This window comes from Scyliorhinus canicula, chromosome 13 (assembly GCF_902713615.1).
Source record: "Scyliorhinus canicula chromosome 13, sScyCan1.1, whole genome shotgun sequence".
Lineage (NCBI taxonomy): Eukaryota > Metazoa > Chordata > Chondrichthyes > Carcharhiniformes > Scyliorhinidae > Scyliorhinus > Scyliorhinus canicula.
Genome location: NC_052158.1, coordinates 8,508,481 through 8,526,864, shown reverse-complemented (window position 1 = coordinate 8,526,864; position 18,384 = coordinate 8,508,481). Strand labels below are relative to the sequence as shown.

Here is an 18,384-nt window from a genome sequence, read left to right as displayed (position 1 = left end):
CTCTGACTCCCATCCCCAGTGACTCTGACCCCCAACCCCAGTGACTCTGTCCCAACCCCAGTGACTCTGTCCCCCATCCCCAGTGACTGTCCCCCATCCCCAGTGACTCCGTCCCCTATCTCCAGTGATTCTGTCCCCCATCCCCAGTGACTCCCGTCCCCCCATCCCCAGTGACTCTGTCCCCCATCCCCAGTGACTCTGTCCCCATCCCCAGTGACTCTGTCCCCCCATCCCAGTGACTCTGTCCCCCATCCCCAGTGACTCTGTCCCCCATCCCCAGTGACTCAGTCCCCCATTCCCAGTGACTCCCTCCCCATCCCCAGTGACTCGTCCCCATCCCAGGACTCTGTCTCCATCCCCAGTGACCTCTGTCCCCCATCCCCAGTGACTCCCTCCCCCATCCCCAGTGACTCTGTCCCCATCCCCAGTGACTCTGTCCCCATCCCCAGTGACTCTGTCCCCCCATCCCCAGTGACTCTGTCCCCCATCCCCAGTGACTCTGACTCCCATCCCCAGTGACTCTGACCCCCAACCCCAGTGACTCTGTCCCAACCCAGTGACTCTGTCCCCCATCCCCAGTGACTGTCCCCCATCCCCAGTGACTCCTCCCCTATCCCCAGTGACTCTGTCCCCATCCCCAGTGACTCCGTCCCCCATCCCCAGTGACTCCCTCCCCCGTCACCAGTGACTCTGTCCCCATCCCCAGTGACTCTGTCCCCATCCCCAGTGACTCTGTCCCCATCCCCAGTGACTCTGTCCCCATCCCCAGTGACTCCCTCCCCATCCCCAGTGACTCCTGTCCCCCATCCCCAGTGACTCCCTCCCCATCCCCAGTGACTCTGTACCCCATCCCCAGTGACTCTGTCCCCATCCCCAGTGACTTGTCCCCCATCCCCAGTGGACTTGTCCCCATCCCCAGTGACTCCTGTCCCCCTATCTCCAGTGACTTCTGTCCCCATCCCCAGTGACTCCCTCCCCATCCCCAGTGACTCCCTCCCCATTCCCCAGTGACTCTGTCCCCATCCCCAGTGACTCTGTCCCCATCCCCAGTGACTCCTGTCCCCATCCCCAGTGACTCTGTCCCATCCCCAGTGACTCCCTGTCCCCCATCCCCCAGTGACTCTGTCCCCCATCCCCAGTGACTCTGTCCCCATCCCCAGTGACTCTGTCCCCCATCCCCAGTGACTCTGTCCCCCATCCCAGTGACTCTGTCCCCCATCCCCAGTGACTCAGTCCCCCATTCCCAGTGACTCCCTCCCCCATCCCCAGTGACTCTGTCCCCCATCCCCAGTGACTCTGACCCCCATCCCCAGTGACTCTGTCCCCAATCCCCAGTGACTCTGTCCCCCATCCCCAGTGACTCTGTCCCCCATCCCCAGTGACTCTGTCCCCCATCCCCAGTGACTCCGTCCCCTATCTCCAGTGACTCTGTCCCCATCCCCTGTGACTCCCTCCCCCATCCCCAGTGACTCCCTCCCCCGTCCCCAGTGACTCTGTCCCCATCCCCAGTGACTCTGTCCCCACCCCAGTGACTCTGTCCCCCATCCCCAGTGACTCTGTCCCCATCCCCAGTGACTCTGTCCCCCATCCCCAGTGACTCTGTCCCCATCCCCAGTGACTCTGTCCCCATCCCCAGTGACTCTGTCCCCATCCCCAGTGACTCCCTCCCCCATCCCCAGTGACTCTGTCCCCCATCCCCAGTGACTCTGTCCCCATCCCCAGTGACTCTGTCCCCCATCCCCAGTGACTCTGTCCCCCATCCCCAGTGACTCTGTCCCCCATCCCCAGTGACTCAGTCCCCCATTCCCAGTGACTCCCTCCCCCATCCCCAGTGACTCTGTCCCCATCCCCAGTGACTCTGTCTCCATCCCCAGTGACTCTGTCCCCCATCCCCAGTGACTCCCTCCCCATCCCCAGTGACTCTGTCCCCATCCCCAGTGACTCCCTCCACCATCCCCAGTGACTCCGTCCCCATCCACAGTGACTCCCTCCCCATCCCCAGTGACTCTGTCCCCCATCCCCAGTGACTCTGTCCCCCATCCCCAGTGACTCCCTCCCCATCCCCAGTGACTGTCCCCCATCCCCAGTGACTCTGTCCCCCATCCCCAGTGACTCCCTCCCCCATCCCCAGTGACTCTGTCCCCATCCCCAGTGACTCCCTGTCCCCCATCCCCAGTGACTCTGTCCCCATCCCCAGTGACTCCCTTCCCCCATCCCCAGTGACTCCCTTCCCCATCCCCAGTGACTCTGTCCCCATCCCCAGTGACTCTGTCCCCATCCCCAGTGACTCTGTCCCCCATCCCCAGTGACTCCCCTCCCCATCCCCAGTGACTCTGTCCCCATCCCCAGTGACTCCCTCCCCCATCCCCAGTGACTCCCTCCCCCATCCCCAGTGACTCTGTCCCCATCCCCAGTGACTCTGTCCCCATCCCCAGTGACTCTGTCCCCATCCCCAGTGACTCTGTCCCCATCCCCAGTGACTCTGTCCCCCATCCCCAGTGACTCTGTCCCCCATCCCCAGTGACTCAGTCCCCCCATCCCAGTGACTCTGTCCCCCATCCCCAGTGACTCTGACCCCCATCCCCAGTGACTCTGTCCCAACCCCAGTGACTCTGTCCCCCATCCCCAGTGACTCGTCCCCCATCCCCAGTGACTCTGTCCCCATCCCCATTGACTCTGTCCCCATCCCCAGTGACTCCCTCCCCCATCTCCCAGTGACCCCCTCCCCATCCCCAGTGGATCTGTCCCCATCCCCAGTGACCTCTGTCCCAACCCCAGTGGACTCTGTCCCCCATCCTAGTGACTCCTCCCCATCCCCAGTGACTCTGTCCCCATCCCCAGTGACTCCCTCCCCATTCCCAGTGACTCCCTCCCCCATCCCCAGTGACTGTGTCCCCATCCCCAGTGACTCTGTCCCAATCCCCAGTGACTCTGTCCCCCATCCCCAGTGACTCTGTCCCCATCCCCAGTGACTCTGTCCCCCATCCCCAGTGACTGTCCCCCATCCCCAGTAACTCAGACCCCCATCCCCAGTGACTCTGTCCCCCATCCCCAGTGACTCTGACCCCCATCCCCAGTGACCTCTGTCCCAACCCCAGTGACTCTGTCCCCCATCCCCAGTGACTCTGTCCCCCCATCCCCAGTGACTCTGTCCCCATCCCCACTTGACTCTGTCCCCATCCCCAGTGACTCTGTCCCCATCCCCAGTGACTCTGTCCCCCATCCCAGTGACTCCCTTCCCCATCCCCAGTGACTCCCTCCTCCATCCCCAGTGACTCTGTCCCCATCCCCAGTGACTCTGTCCCCATCCCCAGTGACTCTGTCCCCATCCCCAGTGACTCCCTCCCCATCCCCAGTGACTCCCTCCCCATCCCCAGTGACTTCCTCCCCCATCCCCAGTGACTCCCTCCCCCATCCCCAGTGACTCCCTCCCCCATCCCCAGTGACTCCCTCCCCCATCCCCAGTGACTCTGTCCCCATCCCCAGTGACTCTGTCCCCATCCCCAGTGACTCTGTCCCCATCCCCAGTGACTCCCGTCCCCATCCCCAGTGACTCTGTCCCCCATCCCCAGTGACTCCCTCCCCATCCCCAGTGACTCTGTCCCCATCCCCAGTGACTCCCTCCCCCATCCCAGTGACTCCCTCCCCATCCCCAGTGACTCTGTCCCCATCCCCAGTGACTCCCTCCCCCATCCCCAGTGACTCCCTCCCCATCCCCAGTGACTCTGTCCCCATCCCCAGTGACTCTGTCCCCATCCCCAGTTACTCTGTCCCCCATCCCCAGTGACTCTGTCCCCCATCCCCAGTGACTCTGTCCCCCATCCCCAGTGACTCTGTTCCTCCATCCCCAGTGACTCTGTCCCCCATCCCCCAGGACTCTGTCCCCATACCCAGTGACTCTCTCCCCATCCCCCAGTGCCTCGGTCCCCATCCCCAGTGACTCTGTCCCCATCCCCAGTGACTCTGTCCCATCCCCAGGACTCTGTCCCCATCCCCGGACTCTGTCCCCCATCCCCAGTGACTCCCTCCCCCATCCCCAGTGACTGTCCCCATCCACAGTGACTCTGTCCCCATCCCAGTGACTCTGTCCCCCATCCCCAGTGACTCCCTCCACCCATCCCCAGTGACTCTCTCCCCATCCCCAGTGCTCTGTCCCCATCCCCAGTGACTCTGTCCCCATCCCCAGTGACTCTGTCCCCATCCCCAGTGACTCCTCCCCCATCCCCAGTGACTCTGTCCCCATCCCCAGTGACTCCCTCCCCCATCCCCAGTGACTCCCTCCCCCATCCCAGGTACTCTGTTGTAACAGACGCCGGTGGGTCTGGCCTAAAACAGGCGGCCACTTGTCCCATCGCGGGCCGGAGAATCGCCGGGGGGGGGGGGGGGGGGGCTGCCAGCGGGCAGGTGACCGGCGCGATTCCCGCCCCCACCGACGTTTGATAATTCAGTATTCAGCGGGGGTGGGGTTCACTCCGCCCCCCCCCCCCCCCCCCCCCCCAGCAATTCTCCGACCCGGCGGGGGGGTCGGGAAACCCCGGCCATTGTTCCCATCCCCATTCAGTCTCTAATTTTCTGTTTTTTCTCCCAGTCTCTGTGACCCTGGATATGGAAACAGCGAATCCCTGGCTCGAGGTGTCTGAGGATCTGAAGAGTTTGAGATGGACAGGGACCCAGAGGAGTCTCCCTGACACCAGGCAGAGGTTTACACACTGGGCCTGTGCGCTGGGATCAGAGGGATTCACATCGGGGAGACATTACTGGGAGGTGGAGGTGACGGGGAATCGGGGCTGGAGTCTGGGAGTAGCCGCAGAGTCTGTGGAGAGGAAGGAATGGGTCAGACTGAGGCCAGAGACTGGATTCTGGACCATTGAGCGGTTTGATGATCAGTTTTATATAAATTCCTCTCCTGAATCCCGTCTCCCTGTCGGTCAGATCCCCGGGAAGGTGGGAGTTTATCTCAGTTATGAGTCTGGGACAGTTTCATTTTACAACGTGGACACCAAGTCCCATCTCCACACCTTCACTGGGAATAGATTCACGGAGAAACTTTATCCTTTCTGCGGGACTTGGGATAAAAACAACAAATGGCTGAGAATCTGCTCCGGTTCTGATTGGATCAATAACAGGGGCGGGGCCCTGACATCACAATGATATGACCCCGTGATCAGGGTCAGAGGTCAGGGTTCAGAAACCACCATTAATAATAGGTTGTCACTAAATGTGTCATTTACTTTCCGAATTGTAAAATCCCAATCAGACTGTAAATAAAAACAACACAAATAGAAATGTCAGAGGATTAAAATAAAAAGTAAATTAAATATCTTGTGTCTCTCCTTCATTTACTCGCTGCTTCAGTCAGTCCATTTCCAGCATTCGCAGTATTTTGTTTTTATTAAAACAGATCAGATTGTTCGAATGTATAAATATAGTTTACTTGATGCAACAACATTCCTTGTCAGCAAAACAATAAACTTAAAACCACAAACTGTCTATGGATTTATTTTAACCCAGTAATTTCAGGCCCTTAAATTTATTCTGATGCTCAATTAAATCACAACTTAATTTCCTGCCTAAAAGATGATGTCAGAATTTCAGTCTCTATTATCTGATGATATCTCTGCAGGGTTCCTGTGTTTCGATGTTTATTTAGGTAAATGAATAAAAACATTTTAACGTAAAAATCCTATTTTGTATGGAGCAGCACTGCCACCTGCTGACTGTGATCGGGACTCCACAAATGTATTTCCTCTGCATTACTGATTATGGCCACCTGGTGGTGGTAGAGCACCATCATTTCTCCTCAGTGAGACAATTCTCTTGGGTAATTTTCTAACTTTCCATAACTGGTGCAGAATGTATCAGTGTCCATTCCAGTGAATGGCAGCAGTAATCTGGGTATATATTTGATGTAATGGAAGAAAATAAATTTCTTCAGATGCTGGAAATACAACAATGAAGTTTCTTTACTTGGCCCATTACCATCTTGATCTGACGAAAGAGCTGTGCTCCGAAAGCTAGTGATTCAAAACAAACCTGTTAGACTTTAACCTGGTGATGTAAGAGTTCTTACTCTACATCTCGATCTGTGCTGCACTATTATGCCTTTTGACATTTAATCTCCCCTATCTTCACCCTACCACAGATCTTCAACCACACATACATCTGCTCTATCCTATTCCTATATTCACTAAGGATTTGCAGTGGGTGCAGCCACTGTCTCTGTCTCTGTTGCTGCTGCTGTCCTGGTGCTGAGCTGCATGGAGGAGGGGAAGGGGGGAGGGTTGGAGCGGATGTGTTGCTGGGGGTGGCAGGCTTGCTTGGCGCTGTGTTGGTGGAGGTCGGGCCCCACTGCCTGCAGCTCAGGGTGGATTGGTTCTGGCCTGCTGTTGCTCCTGGAGGCTCCGGGGGTTGACCCCTTGGACTGCTGAAGTAGACCTCGGGATTTTGGTACCTTTCTACTGACTTTTGTCTGTTTTGGAGAGATTATCTGGGGTTTTCCCCGAGACGTTGCCATGTCACTGGGTGGCCATTTTCTGGATTATTGGTGAACATTTCAAGCTGTGCCGGGTGTCAGCGAGTTTTGTGTCGGACACTGTTTGGTGCACTAGGACTGACTTTGTGGACTTTTGTGTTGATTTATTACTGTTGTTTCTGTCCATGTTGTTAAACTGCTCTGTTTACAAATGGTCCCTTTCCGGTTGGGCAGGTTAACACGGTTCCGTGAAGGAAGGTCTCTCTGCCACACCCTGGCTGTGTAACTTTCCGGTGGCCTGTGCTCCTTGCGGAGGGAGCCTTTCCTCCGATGTGAAGTTACCGGGCTGGGCGGGGGAGGGGGGTGGGTGATAACAAAGCGGCCGTTTGCCGGCTTTACGGCTAGCAGCCTGGAACTGTTGTTTTGGATTTAACTGGGAACCCCTTTGGGGGGGAAACGGGCTGATTGTGTCCGTATATTGGTGGTTTTCTGTATTTAGTAGATGTTTTTGACATGCTCCTGATTTCTGTTGTCTCTGACGATACTGTTTGTAAATGGGTTTTTTAAATAATTTTTATTGAAAAATTTTGAATTTACACGACATCAAACCATACAAAAATACCAACTATAACAGTAATAACAACAATCATAAACCTTCGCCCCTCCTCAATGCACAACCCAACATATTAACAACAACTTAAGTTAACCCAGTATTAAGTTACATAACCGTAGCAAAAAATAAATTTAGAAACTATAGTTAGGAACACCCCCCTATTGACCAAGATACCTATCTTTGAGCCAGGAAGTCCAGAAAAGGCTGCCACCGTTTATAGAACCCTTGTACTGATCCTCTCAGGGCAAATTTAACCCTTTCCAACTTTATAAATCCCGCCATGTCATTGACCCAGTTCTCCACCCTTGGGGGCCTTGCATCCTTCCACTGCAGCAAATACTCCGCCGGGCTGCTAGGGACGCAAAGGCCAGGACACCGGCCTCTTTCGCCTCCTGCACTCCCGGCTCCAGCACAACTCCGAAAATCGGGAGTCCCCACCCTGGTTTGACCCTGGATCCAACCACCCTCGACACCGTCCCTGCCACCCCCTTCCAGAATTCTTCCAGTGCCGGACATGCCCAGAACATAAGGGCATGATTCGCTGGACTCCCCGAACACCTGGTGCACCTGTCCTCACCCCCAAAGAACCTACTCATCCTAGTCCCGGACATGTGGGCCCGGTGCAGCACCTTAAATTGGATGAGGCTAAGCCGCGCACATGAAGAGGAAGAGTTGACTCTCTCCAAGGCATCCGCCCAAGTCCCGTCCTCTATCTGCTCCCCGAGTTCCTCCTCCCATTTAGCCTTCAACTCCTCCACTGACGACTCCTCCACCTCCTGCATTACCTTATAGATGTCAGACACCTTCCCCTCTCCGACCCACACCCCCGAAAGCACATCGTGTAACCTCTTTAACCTGTGATTATCCCTCTCCCTGGATCTGTAATGATTTGATTACCTGCAAATGCTTGCATTCCAAGCATTGTCCAGCATCTCTGACTTTGTCCATATAAATGTTTCTGGAACATACCTCGCCATTCACCTGAGGAAGGAGCTGCGCTCCGAAAGCTCGTGTTTGAATCAAACCTGTTGGACTTTAACCTGGTGTTGTAAGACTTCTTACTGTGCTCACCCCAGTCCAACGCCGGCATCTCCACATCATGGGTAAGCGAAAAGTGCAGAGGATACTGGAAGTCTGCAGAGGGATTTGGATAGGTTAAGTGAATGGGCTAGGGTCTGGCAGATGGAATACAATGTTGACAAATGTGAGGTTATCCATTTTGGTAGGAATAACAGCAAAAGGGATTATTATTTAAATGATAAAATATTAAAGCATGCTGCTGTGCAGAGAGACCTGGGTGTGCTAGTGCATGAGTCGCAAAAAGTTGGTTTACAGATGCAACAGGTGATTAAGAAAGCAAATGGAATATTGTCCTTCATTGCTAGAGGGATGGAGTTTAAGACTAGGGAGGTTATGCTGTAATTGTCTAAGGTGTTAGTGAGGCCACACCTGGAGTATTGTGTTCAGCTTTGGTCTCCTTACTTGAGAAAGGACGTACTGGCGCTGGAGGGTGTGCAGAGGAGATTCACTCGGTTAATCCCAGAGCTGAAGGGGTTGGATTATGAGGAGAGGTTGAGTAGACTGGGACTGTACTCATTGGAATTTAGAAGGATGAGGGGGGATCTTATACAAACATATAAAATTATGAAGGGAATAAATAGGATAGATGCGGGCAGGTTGTTTCCACTGGCGGGTGAAAGCAGGACTAGGGGGCATAGCCTCTAAATAAGGGGAAGTAGATTTAGGACTGAAGTTTAGGAGGCACTTCTTCACCCAAAGGGTTGTGAATCTATGGAATTCCTTGCCCAGTGAAGCAGTTGAGGCTCCTTCATTAACATGTTTTTAAGGTAAAGATAGATAGTTTTTTGAAGAATAAAGGATTAAGCGTTATGGTGTTCAGGGCCGGAAAGTGGAGCTGAGTCCATAAAAGATCAGCCATGATCTCATTGAATGGTAGAGCAGGCTCGAGGGGCCAGATAGGCCTACTCCTGCTCCTAGTTCTTATGTTCTCTGAGTAAAGAACCTACCTCGGATATCCCTCCTATATCTCCCACCCTGAATCTTATAGTTAAGTTGCCCCCTTGTAACAGCTACATCCACCTGAGGGAAATAGTCTCTGAACGTCCACTCAATCTATCCTCCTCATCATCTATAAACCTCTATTAAATCGCCTCTCATCCTCCTCCGCTCCAAAGAGAAAAGTCCTAGCTCCCTCAACCTTTCTTCATAAGACCTATCCTGCAAACCAGGCAGCATCCTGGTAAATCTCCTTTGCACCCTTTCCAAAGCTTCCACATCCTTCCTGTAAAGAGGTGACCAGAACTGCACACAATACTCCAAATATGGTCTGACCAGGGTCATGTACAGTTGCAGCATAACCCCACGGCTCTTAAACTCAAGCCCCCTGTTAATAACGCTAACACACTATAAGCCTTCTTCACGGCTCTGTCCACTTGAGTGGCAACCTTCAGAGATCTGTGGACATGAACCCCAAGATCTCTCTGTTCCTCCATATTCCTCAGAACCCTGCCATTGACCCTGTAATCCGCATTCAATTTTTTCTACCAAAATGAATCACCTCGCACTTATCAGGGTTAAACTCCATCTGCCATTTTTCGGCCCAGCTCTGCATCCTATCAATGTCTCTTTGCAGCCTGCAACAGCCCTCCACCTCATCCACTAATCCACCAATCTTGGTGTCATCAGCAAATTTACTGACCCACCCTTCAGCCCCCTCCTCCAAGTCATTGATAATAATCACAAATAGCAGAGGAACCAGCACTGATCCCTGTGGTATACCGCTGGTAACTGGTCTCCAGTCTGAAAATTTTCCATCCACCACCACCTTCTATGTGATAGCCAGTTACTTATCCAATTGGCCAAATTTCTCTATCCCACACCTCCTTACTTTCTTCATGAACCAACCATGGGGAACCTTATCAAACGCCTTACTGAAATCCATGTATACGACATCAACTGCTCTACCTTCATCTACACGCTTAGTTACCTCCTCAAAGAATTCAATAAAATTTGTGAGGCAAGACTTACCCTTCACGAATCCGTGTTGACTATCCCGGATTAAGCTGCATCTTTCCAAATGGTCATAAATCCTATCCTTCAGGACCTTTTCCATTAACTTAGCGACCACCCAAGTAAGACTAACTGGCTTATAATTACCAGTTTAAAGTCCAACAGGTTTGATTCAAACACGAGCTTTCGGAGCGCAGCTCCTTCCTCAGGTGAATGGCGAGGTATGTTCCAGAAACATTTATATAGACAAAGTCAGAGATGCTGGACAATGCTTGGAATGCGAGCATTTGCGGGTAATCAAATCATTACAGATCCAGGGAGAGGGATAATCACAGGTTAAAGAGGTGGGAATTGTCTCAAGCCAGAACAGTTGGTAGGATTTTGCAAGTCCAGGCCAGATGGTGGGGGGGTGAATGTAATGCGACATGAATCCAAGATCCCGGTTGAGGTCGCACTCATGCGTGTGGAACTTAGCTATAAGTTTTTGCTCGGCAATTCTGCGTTGTCGGGTGTCCTGAAGACCGCCTTGGAGAACGCTTACCCGGAGATCAGAGGCTGAATGCCCTTGACTGCTGAAGTGTTCCCCGACTGGAAGGGAACATTCCTGCCCAGTGATTGTCGCACGGTGCCCGTTCATTCGTTGTCGCAGTGTCTGCATGGTCTCGCCAATGTACCGCGCTTCGGGACATCCTTTCCTGCAGCGTATGAGGTAGACTACATTGGTCGAGTCGCACGAGTATGTGCCGCGTACCTGGTGGGTGGTGTTACCCGGTAATGGTGGTATCCAAGTCGATGATCTGGCATGTCTTGCAGAGATTGCCCCTGGACAGGGTTGTGTGGTGTCGTGGCGCTGTTCTGAAGGCTGGGTAATTTTCTGCAAACAATGGTTTGGTTGAGGTACGCGGGTTGTTTGAAGGCCAGTAGTGGGGGTTTGGGGATGACTTGGCAAGATGTTCATCTTCATTGATGATGTGTTGAGGCTGCGAAGAAGTGGTCGTAGTTTCTCCGCCCCAGGAAAGTACTCGGACGACGAAGGGTACTCTGTCAGTTGTGTCCCGGGTTTGTCCTTCTCTCGAGGACGGGGGTGCGGTATTTTGCTGTGGCGCGTTGGAACTGTCGAGTCGATTAGCTCGAACGCCATATCCCGTTTGTAAGGAGAGCATCTTTCAGCATCTGTAGGTGTATGCTTACGCTCCTCGTCGTCTGAGCAGATCCCGTGTATACGGAGGGCTTGTCCATAGGGGATGGCTTCTTTAATGTGTTCGGGTGAAAGCTGGAGAAGTGGAGCATCATGAGTTATCCATGGGCTTGCGGTAAAGCAAAGTGCTGAGGTGACCGTCCTTGATGGAGATGAGTGTGTCCAAGAATGCAACAGAATTTGGAGAATAGTCCATGGTGAGTCTGATGGTGTTTGGAATTTATTGATCTCATCGTGTAGTCGTTTCAGTGATTCTTCGCTGTGGGTCCAAAGGAAAAAAATGTCATCGATGTAATCACCCGGCAGGAAATGTTCCCTTCCAGTCGGGGAACAATTCAGCAGTCAAGGGCTTCAAGCCTCTGATCTCCGGGTAAGCGTTCTCCAAGGCGGTCTTCAGGACACACGACAACGCAGGATTGCCGAGCAAAAACTTATAGCTAAGTTCCGCAACGCATGAGTGCGGCCTCAACCGGGATCTGGATTCATGTCGCATTACATCCACCCCCCACCATCAGGCCTGGGCTTGCAAAAATCCTACCAACTATTCTGGCTTGAGACAATTCACACCTCTTAACCTGTGATTATCCCTCTCCCTGGATCTGTAATGATTTGATTACCTGCAAATGCTCGCATTCCAAGCATTGTCCAGCATCTCTGACTTTGGTCTATATAAATGTTTCTGGAACATACCTCGCCATTCACCTGAAGAAGGAGCCGTGCTCCGAAGCTCGTGTTTGAAACAAACCTGTTGGACTTTAACCTGGTGTTGTAAGACTTCTTACTGTGCTCACCCCAGTCCAACGCCGGCATCTCCACATTATAATTACCAGGGTCATTCCTATTCCCTTTCTTGAACAGAGGAACAACATGCGCCACTCTCCAGTCCTCTGGCACTATCCCCGTTGTCATGTGAGAGCACCTTTGAGAAATGGATTTTAAGCAATGTAAGAAATGGAGCAGCTCATATTACTGAAGTGATGTCAGAGGGTGGGGGGAGCTGAGTTCACTTCTGCTTTTAGTTTCAGTTTGAGAGAGAGCAGCTGAAAAGTGCCTGGCTAGTTGGCTGTGAGCTGTTTGAAAGGAGGAAGCCGGGTTTTGAGCGAAAGAGCTTGTGTTTTGCAGTGAGCTGGAACTGCTGTGATCTCTGCCAGGAAAGACTATCTCTGAATCATCTAGGGTGATATAAAATCATAAAAGTAATGTCTTTAACCTGATGTGTTTCTATTTAAAGGTGTAAAGTCTTGTGGAGATTTGAAGGAACATTTTGAGGGATTATTTAGTGTTGTATTATTTTTGGGGTTATCTTTGAAGTAAGGGCTGTTAAGAGATCCAATGTTATTTTGAAAGGTTAAGTTGAGTTCATGGAATAAATATTGTGTTTAAAAACCCACGTGCCCATAATTGTAATACCACACCTGGAGACCAAGCCGTGTGCTTCAAAAGCAACCAATACATTAAAGGGAGAGGTTGGTTGAACTCCATGATACATTTTGGGGTTCTGAAAACGCCGCTCCCATAACACTGTGGACAGTGAGGACCTAAAGATCAAAGCCAAAGGCTCTGCAATCTCATCCCTTGCCTCCCAAAGAATCCTTGGATAAACTCCCATCTGGCCCAGGGGACTTGTCGACCCTCAGGTTTTTCAAAATTGCTAATACATCCTTCCTCAGAACATATACCTCCCTCCAGCCTACCTGCCTGTATCACACTCTCATCCTCAAAAACATGGCCCCTCTCCTTGGTGAACACTGACGAAAAGTATTCACTTCAACGCCTCTCCTATTTCTTCTGACTCCATGGGCGGTATTCTCTGACCTCATGCAAGGGTCGGAGAATCGGCCCGGGACCGGCGTAAATCCCGCCCCCCGCCGTGGCCAGAATTCAGCCGGGAATCAGCAGGGGCAGGAATCAGGTCGCGCCTGTCAGCGAGCCCCGCGGCAATTCTCCGGCCCGCAATGGGCCGAAGTCCCGCCGCTGACAGGCCTCTCCCGCCGGCATAGTTTAGACCACCTCTGGGTGCCGGCAGGAGCAGGTGGTGTGAGCGGACCCCGGGGTCCTGGGGGTGGAGGGGGGCGATCAGGACCCCGGGATGCCCCCACGGTGGCCTGGCCTGCGATCAGGGCCCACCGATCGGCAGGCGTGCCTGTGCCGTGGCGGCACTCTTTTTCTTCCGCTGCCGCCATGGCTCCAACCATGGCGGAGGTGGAAGAAGACCCTCCACCGAGCATGCGCCATGGTGACGTCAGCCGCCACTGACGCTCCTGCGCATGCACGGACTCACGCCAACTGGCAAAGGCCTATCGGCCACCCGTTCCCGTCGGTCAGCGGGGTGCCAAAGGCCGCTCGCATTGGTCTGCGGAGTGGGAGGCACTATGGGGGCGGGCCTAGGCCCCTAAAGGTGCGGAGAAATTCTGCCCCTTTGGGGAGGCCCGATGCCGGAGTGGTTCTCGCCCCTCCGATGCGCCGGGACCCCCCATCCCGCCTGGGTAGGGGAGAATACCGCCCCATGTGTGTGTGTGTGTAATGAAGATATTGTATCTTGTGACTGTTTTGATGTGTAACTGTAAAGTTGTTCAGGCTTTGTGCCTTGTGACAATTTGTGATATGTAACTGTCCAATTGTTAATAAACCAAAATATTACTCTGTGTTGCTGCTACTGTTTCAGTGTTGAGCTGTGTGGAGGAAGGAGAGAGGAGGGAAGGGAGGGGAGCTGGAGCAAATTTGTTGCTGGAAATGGCAGACCGGGTTCGAATTCAGGCCAAGAACGGATGGAATCTCACTCCTCCAGGTCAGGTTTGCAGTTTCCCCGTTAGCCGGGTCAATCGGCTGTTGGAGGGGGTAACCGCTGGAGAGACACGAGGCTGGGCGGTGGTTTACTTGGCGCTGTACTACCTGGTGGCTGAGAACCACAAAGTGCGGATTGCGCCCGGACTCCTGCTGCTGCTCCTCGGAGACATCGCTATCCCCCGGGGTGGTGGGGAAGTGCCATGGGTCCTCTGTCCTACGCAGGGGTTGTGCCTATCCGGAGTCAGGATGGATTGGAGTAGGGGCACAGTAGGCAGGCGGGGCTTGGTGACAGCTGGTAGTCCTGCTGGGTGGGCTGGCTGATAGTGGGAGGCTCAGTTAGCCAGAGTGGGTGCCAACAGTCACGGTGCATGCGTCTGCTGTACAGGGTGTGCTCTGCTCTTCCTGCAGTGCGGCACAGCCTCGGATATGTGTGCCAGCATCTGCTGGGACACTGACTGCACTGGACCATGGCCATCCCACTGATGGATGAGGGTTCCTCGGAGGGTTGTCTGGGGGCAGGGCACCCATACGGCTGGTGCAGCTCTGTACATTTACACAGAGGGCAGTCAGTGCAGTGTGCAGGCAGGTGGCTGCTTTGCAGGTGGCGGAAATATCTGTCCATGACTGGACACCACAGTTCCGGGGGGCTGGGGGGGACACACCCCCGAACTATGATCCATCTCCTGATTGCCCTTACCATGCCCCCGGGTCCTGGCTGTGCCACTCTTTCCCCCCCGCCCCCCCCCCCCCCCCCCCCCCCCAGCGAGGCACAACTGCCACAAGTGAACCGCAGCGAAGTCCCTTCTGCCTGGCTGAGGCGGAGCATCTTGGGTGGAGACTATCGGGTCGGGCCCTTTCATGATATGTTAACGAGTGCTGCTGGACATTCTGCATGCCCATACCGGCACGGGGCTGGAACCCATTCATGCCACTAGCATGGTACTCCACTGGTCGCCTAGCGCCGACCTCGATTTTCAGCTGACACCCGATTCCTCGCCCGATCGGGATTCACGATATCGGCGTTGCTGGACAGATAATTCCGCCCCCTGAAAGAAAGTTTTCTCTCCAAATTTCCATGTGAAAATAATTAGCTCTGAGGCAGAGTGTGCAGGAAAACCAGATGGGGAGTACCTTCCATCAAATACCCACTAAAACTCGTCATTGACGAGATCTCAATTCCTTGTGCTGTTTCTGACAGACTAAATCACTATTGAGGGTGTGAGGCACAGGAGTCAGACCATTATGTTCCCACCCCTAAAGAAATGTAGTTCCCAGTGTTTCTTGCCATTATGGTGGCCAATAATCTGACACACACTGGGTCAGTTTTCAATGTGTGGCCATGAACCCAATATCCGGATTCATTGCAGGTCCTGAACCCAAGGCCTCAGCCTAATTGGTCAGAAGGCGATGTGGGTTGCCCAATGATTATCTCTTGGGGACCATTCTGGGGGGCTGCGTTCTACCTTGTCGATTTGAGCAGACAGCTCCCGAGAAGGGAAAGCAGGCAGATAGAGGCTTTGGTAACAAGGTAGCACCATTGCATCATGCCAACGCATGATTCACCTCGAAAATCTCTTTGAAGAACCCATTGTCAATAAAGTGTTTGGGATCTGTGGCAATCCAAATGATCCACTCAAAAGATGGTCAGACTCATCCAAAAAGCTTTTCAAACTTCTGTTCTCATCTGCCGTCATTGTCAGCCCTTCAAAAAACTCCAAAGGAAGTTAAGCGGCCATGAATTGATGGAGGATGCCTTCCTTAGATCCACACCCCCACTGTCCCTTTGAAAATCTGAAGCTGTCTCAGAGTGGTCAGGATCCCAAAATGACTTCCAGTACCACAGTTTTCAATGCCCATCCTGCATCGTTTCTCAATTCCACCGGCAACTGAAATAGCCAACTCACTTCCCCTTGGAGGTGAATTGTGGAACTGACCCTCAGTTGATTCCAGTCTGACAGACACAGGCAGCATTAACAATTTGCAAACCACTGAAGACCAGATGGTAGAAGGGACTTTATAGGGACTGTGGCAGATGGATGGCAAATCCATATCAGTTGCCAAAGCCTCAGTTTATCCAAGACTTTTGAGTGGTTTCTATAGGGTGAAACCTGCACTCCGCACTGTGAATCTGACAAAATAGGGACCTTTAATCTGTTCCTACCTTGTTACTTTATTTTACATGAAACACAAACATGGAGAGAGCTGCACTGCGGAAAATTGAATTATATTATTTAAACGCACATGTCAGACAATATTTGAAAACAAGGATGATCCAGAAATTATATAAAATTTATATAATCTTATCTTAAAAATGGAGGATTAGCTCTAATATTTACATATTCAACAAGTTCTTGTGATTAACCTTTAAACTGGAATGTATTTTGTAGAAACATTGAGGTCTGAACGTTCTTATAAAGAGCTAATGTTGAACTGGGCAGATTCTCAGCCATTTGCCACAATGCGTCGTATTGAAGAAAGGATGAAGGTTCTCTGTGAATTCACACACAGTGAAAGTGTGGAGGTAACCTTTCTGTTGCTCCATAAAATGAAACTTTCTTGGAATCATAGCTGAGATAAACACCAATCTTCCTGGGAATCTCACCAGCACAGATATCCGATTTATTGTCAGAGTTGCCTCAAATTTATCTTCTTCCCTCCCAATTGTCCAGAACCCGTTTCCTGGCATCAGTTCAATATCTGTTTTCCTCTTCACGGACATCTGTGGCTACTCCCAGAGTCCAATGGTTGATTCCCCGCAACTCTACCCTCCCAGTAGTGTGCACCTGATGTGAATCCACTTGATCCCAAGCACAGATTCCAGACTATAAACCTCTCATCATTCTCATCGACACTCCTCTCTGTCCGGGTCAATCTCACGTTCTTCAGATCCTTAGATACCTCAAGCTTTGGATTGGCTGTTTCTGTATCCAGGGGTACAGGGGCTGGATGAAAAGGGAGAATTATTCAGAGCTTAAATACAGACTGTGAGGTTTGCTTAAACGCGAATTAACAAGAATGTTTGAAAAAACAAATGAAACAAGGATATTGTAACATAATCATTTTTTGTTACAATATTTTGAAACAAACCACTTACATTTGATAGCAAACCTGGCTGATACAAAGGTGCTTGAAAGCGACCTTAAAAAGGGCCGCAGATAGGAGAAAATGGGACTTCAACAGGAAGCTATTTGGAAGTGATTGAAGCAGAAGCAAGAAAGCAAACCATCTAAAGTCAAACACGACTAAAACATATGGGGGCAATTTGTGCACCGATTCACCCCGTGAGTGTATATGACGCCGTGGGCAGCAAATCTGGAGAGAGTCAGGAATCGCAGATTTTCGCTGGCGAGATCTTGGTTTGGAGTCGTCCAGTTCGCCAACTGTATGTGGCTTGGCGGTGTGTCGCTTTCTGGTGGTGGGATTCTGGCTTCCTGCCTCTTGTCAATGGGATTTCCCACTTGTGATGTATGTAGGAATTTCAGATGAATTGTATTATAGGTATTTGGTGTAGTAAGGGTTAAAAGCCTGGGTTAGAGCATGTTTGACTACTACAATCATGTTTTAAAAGAAATCCTAGTTTGAAAAACAACTACGATTTTGTGAACCAGTGGTACAATTAGGCCATCGTAAAAAGCTTGGGCTGATGCAGTTTTGTTTGGATTAGGAGGGGCTTCCCTGTAGAGTTAATTAGATTTCAGCTTGGTAAGATGAAGTTGTTACTGGGTGGAGCTAAGGTATCAGGCATTTTGCAGGAAAAGCAGGTCAGTGCAGGTTTCGATGAAGCTGTGAATGGAAGTCAAGCAGTTTGCTCTCTGCAGTTCAGTTAAATATATGTCTGCAGACACATTAGCAGTCTTTCCAAGCAGTTTAGACTTGTCTGGTTAGGTGAGCTTCTGAAGAATTGCAGCCAGGGTTTCTGCATGGTTCTAACATGATTCAGAGCTTATCTTTAAAGCAGTGGTACAAAATCTCTCTTTAAATTTATTTTTAAAAATAATTTAAAGAGAGAGTACCCATATATTTTTTTTCTTATTAAGGGGCAATTTAGCACGGCCAATCCTCCTGACTGCACATCTTTGGGTTGTGGGGGTGAAACCCATGCAGACTTGGGGAGAATGTGCAAACTCCAGACGGACAGTGACCCAGGGCCGGGATTCAAACCCGGGTCCTCAGCGCCGTAGTCCCAGTGCTAACCACTGCACCGCATGCTGCCCTTGATCATTCTTTCTCAAAGAACATCTCTGTCAAGTAAGTTTTCCTGAGTGTTAACAGTAGTTAAAGTGG

The 18,384-nt window shown here is 51.8% G+C and overlaps 1 protein-coding gene across 1 annotated transcript in view; it reads left to right on the top strand.

The window, feature by feature from the left end:
• Positions 1 to 18,384, top strand: part of LOC119976458 (E3 ubiquitin-protein ligase TRIM39-like) — a 45,215-nt gene that overhangs the window by 22,542 nt on the left and 4,289 nt on the right. Inside the window, exon 2 of the mRNA XM_038816995.1 lies at positions 4,589 to 5,141. Within this exon, the coding sequence (XP_038672923.1) occupies positions 4,589 to 5,141 (553 nt within the window). The remainder of the gene's footprint in view (positions 1 to 4,588; positions 5,142 to 18,384) is intronic.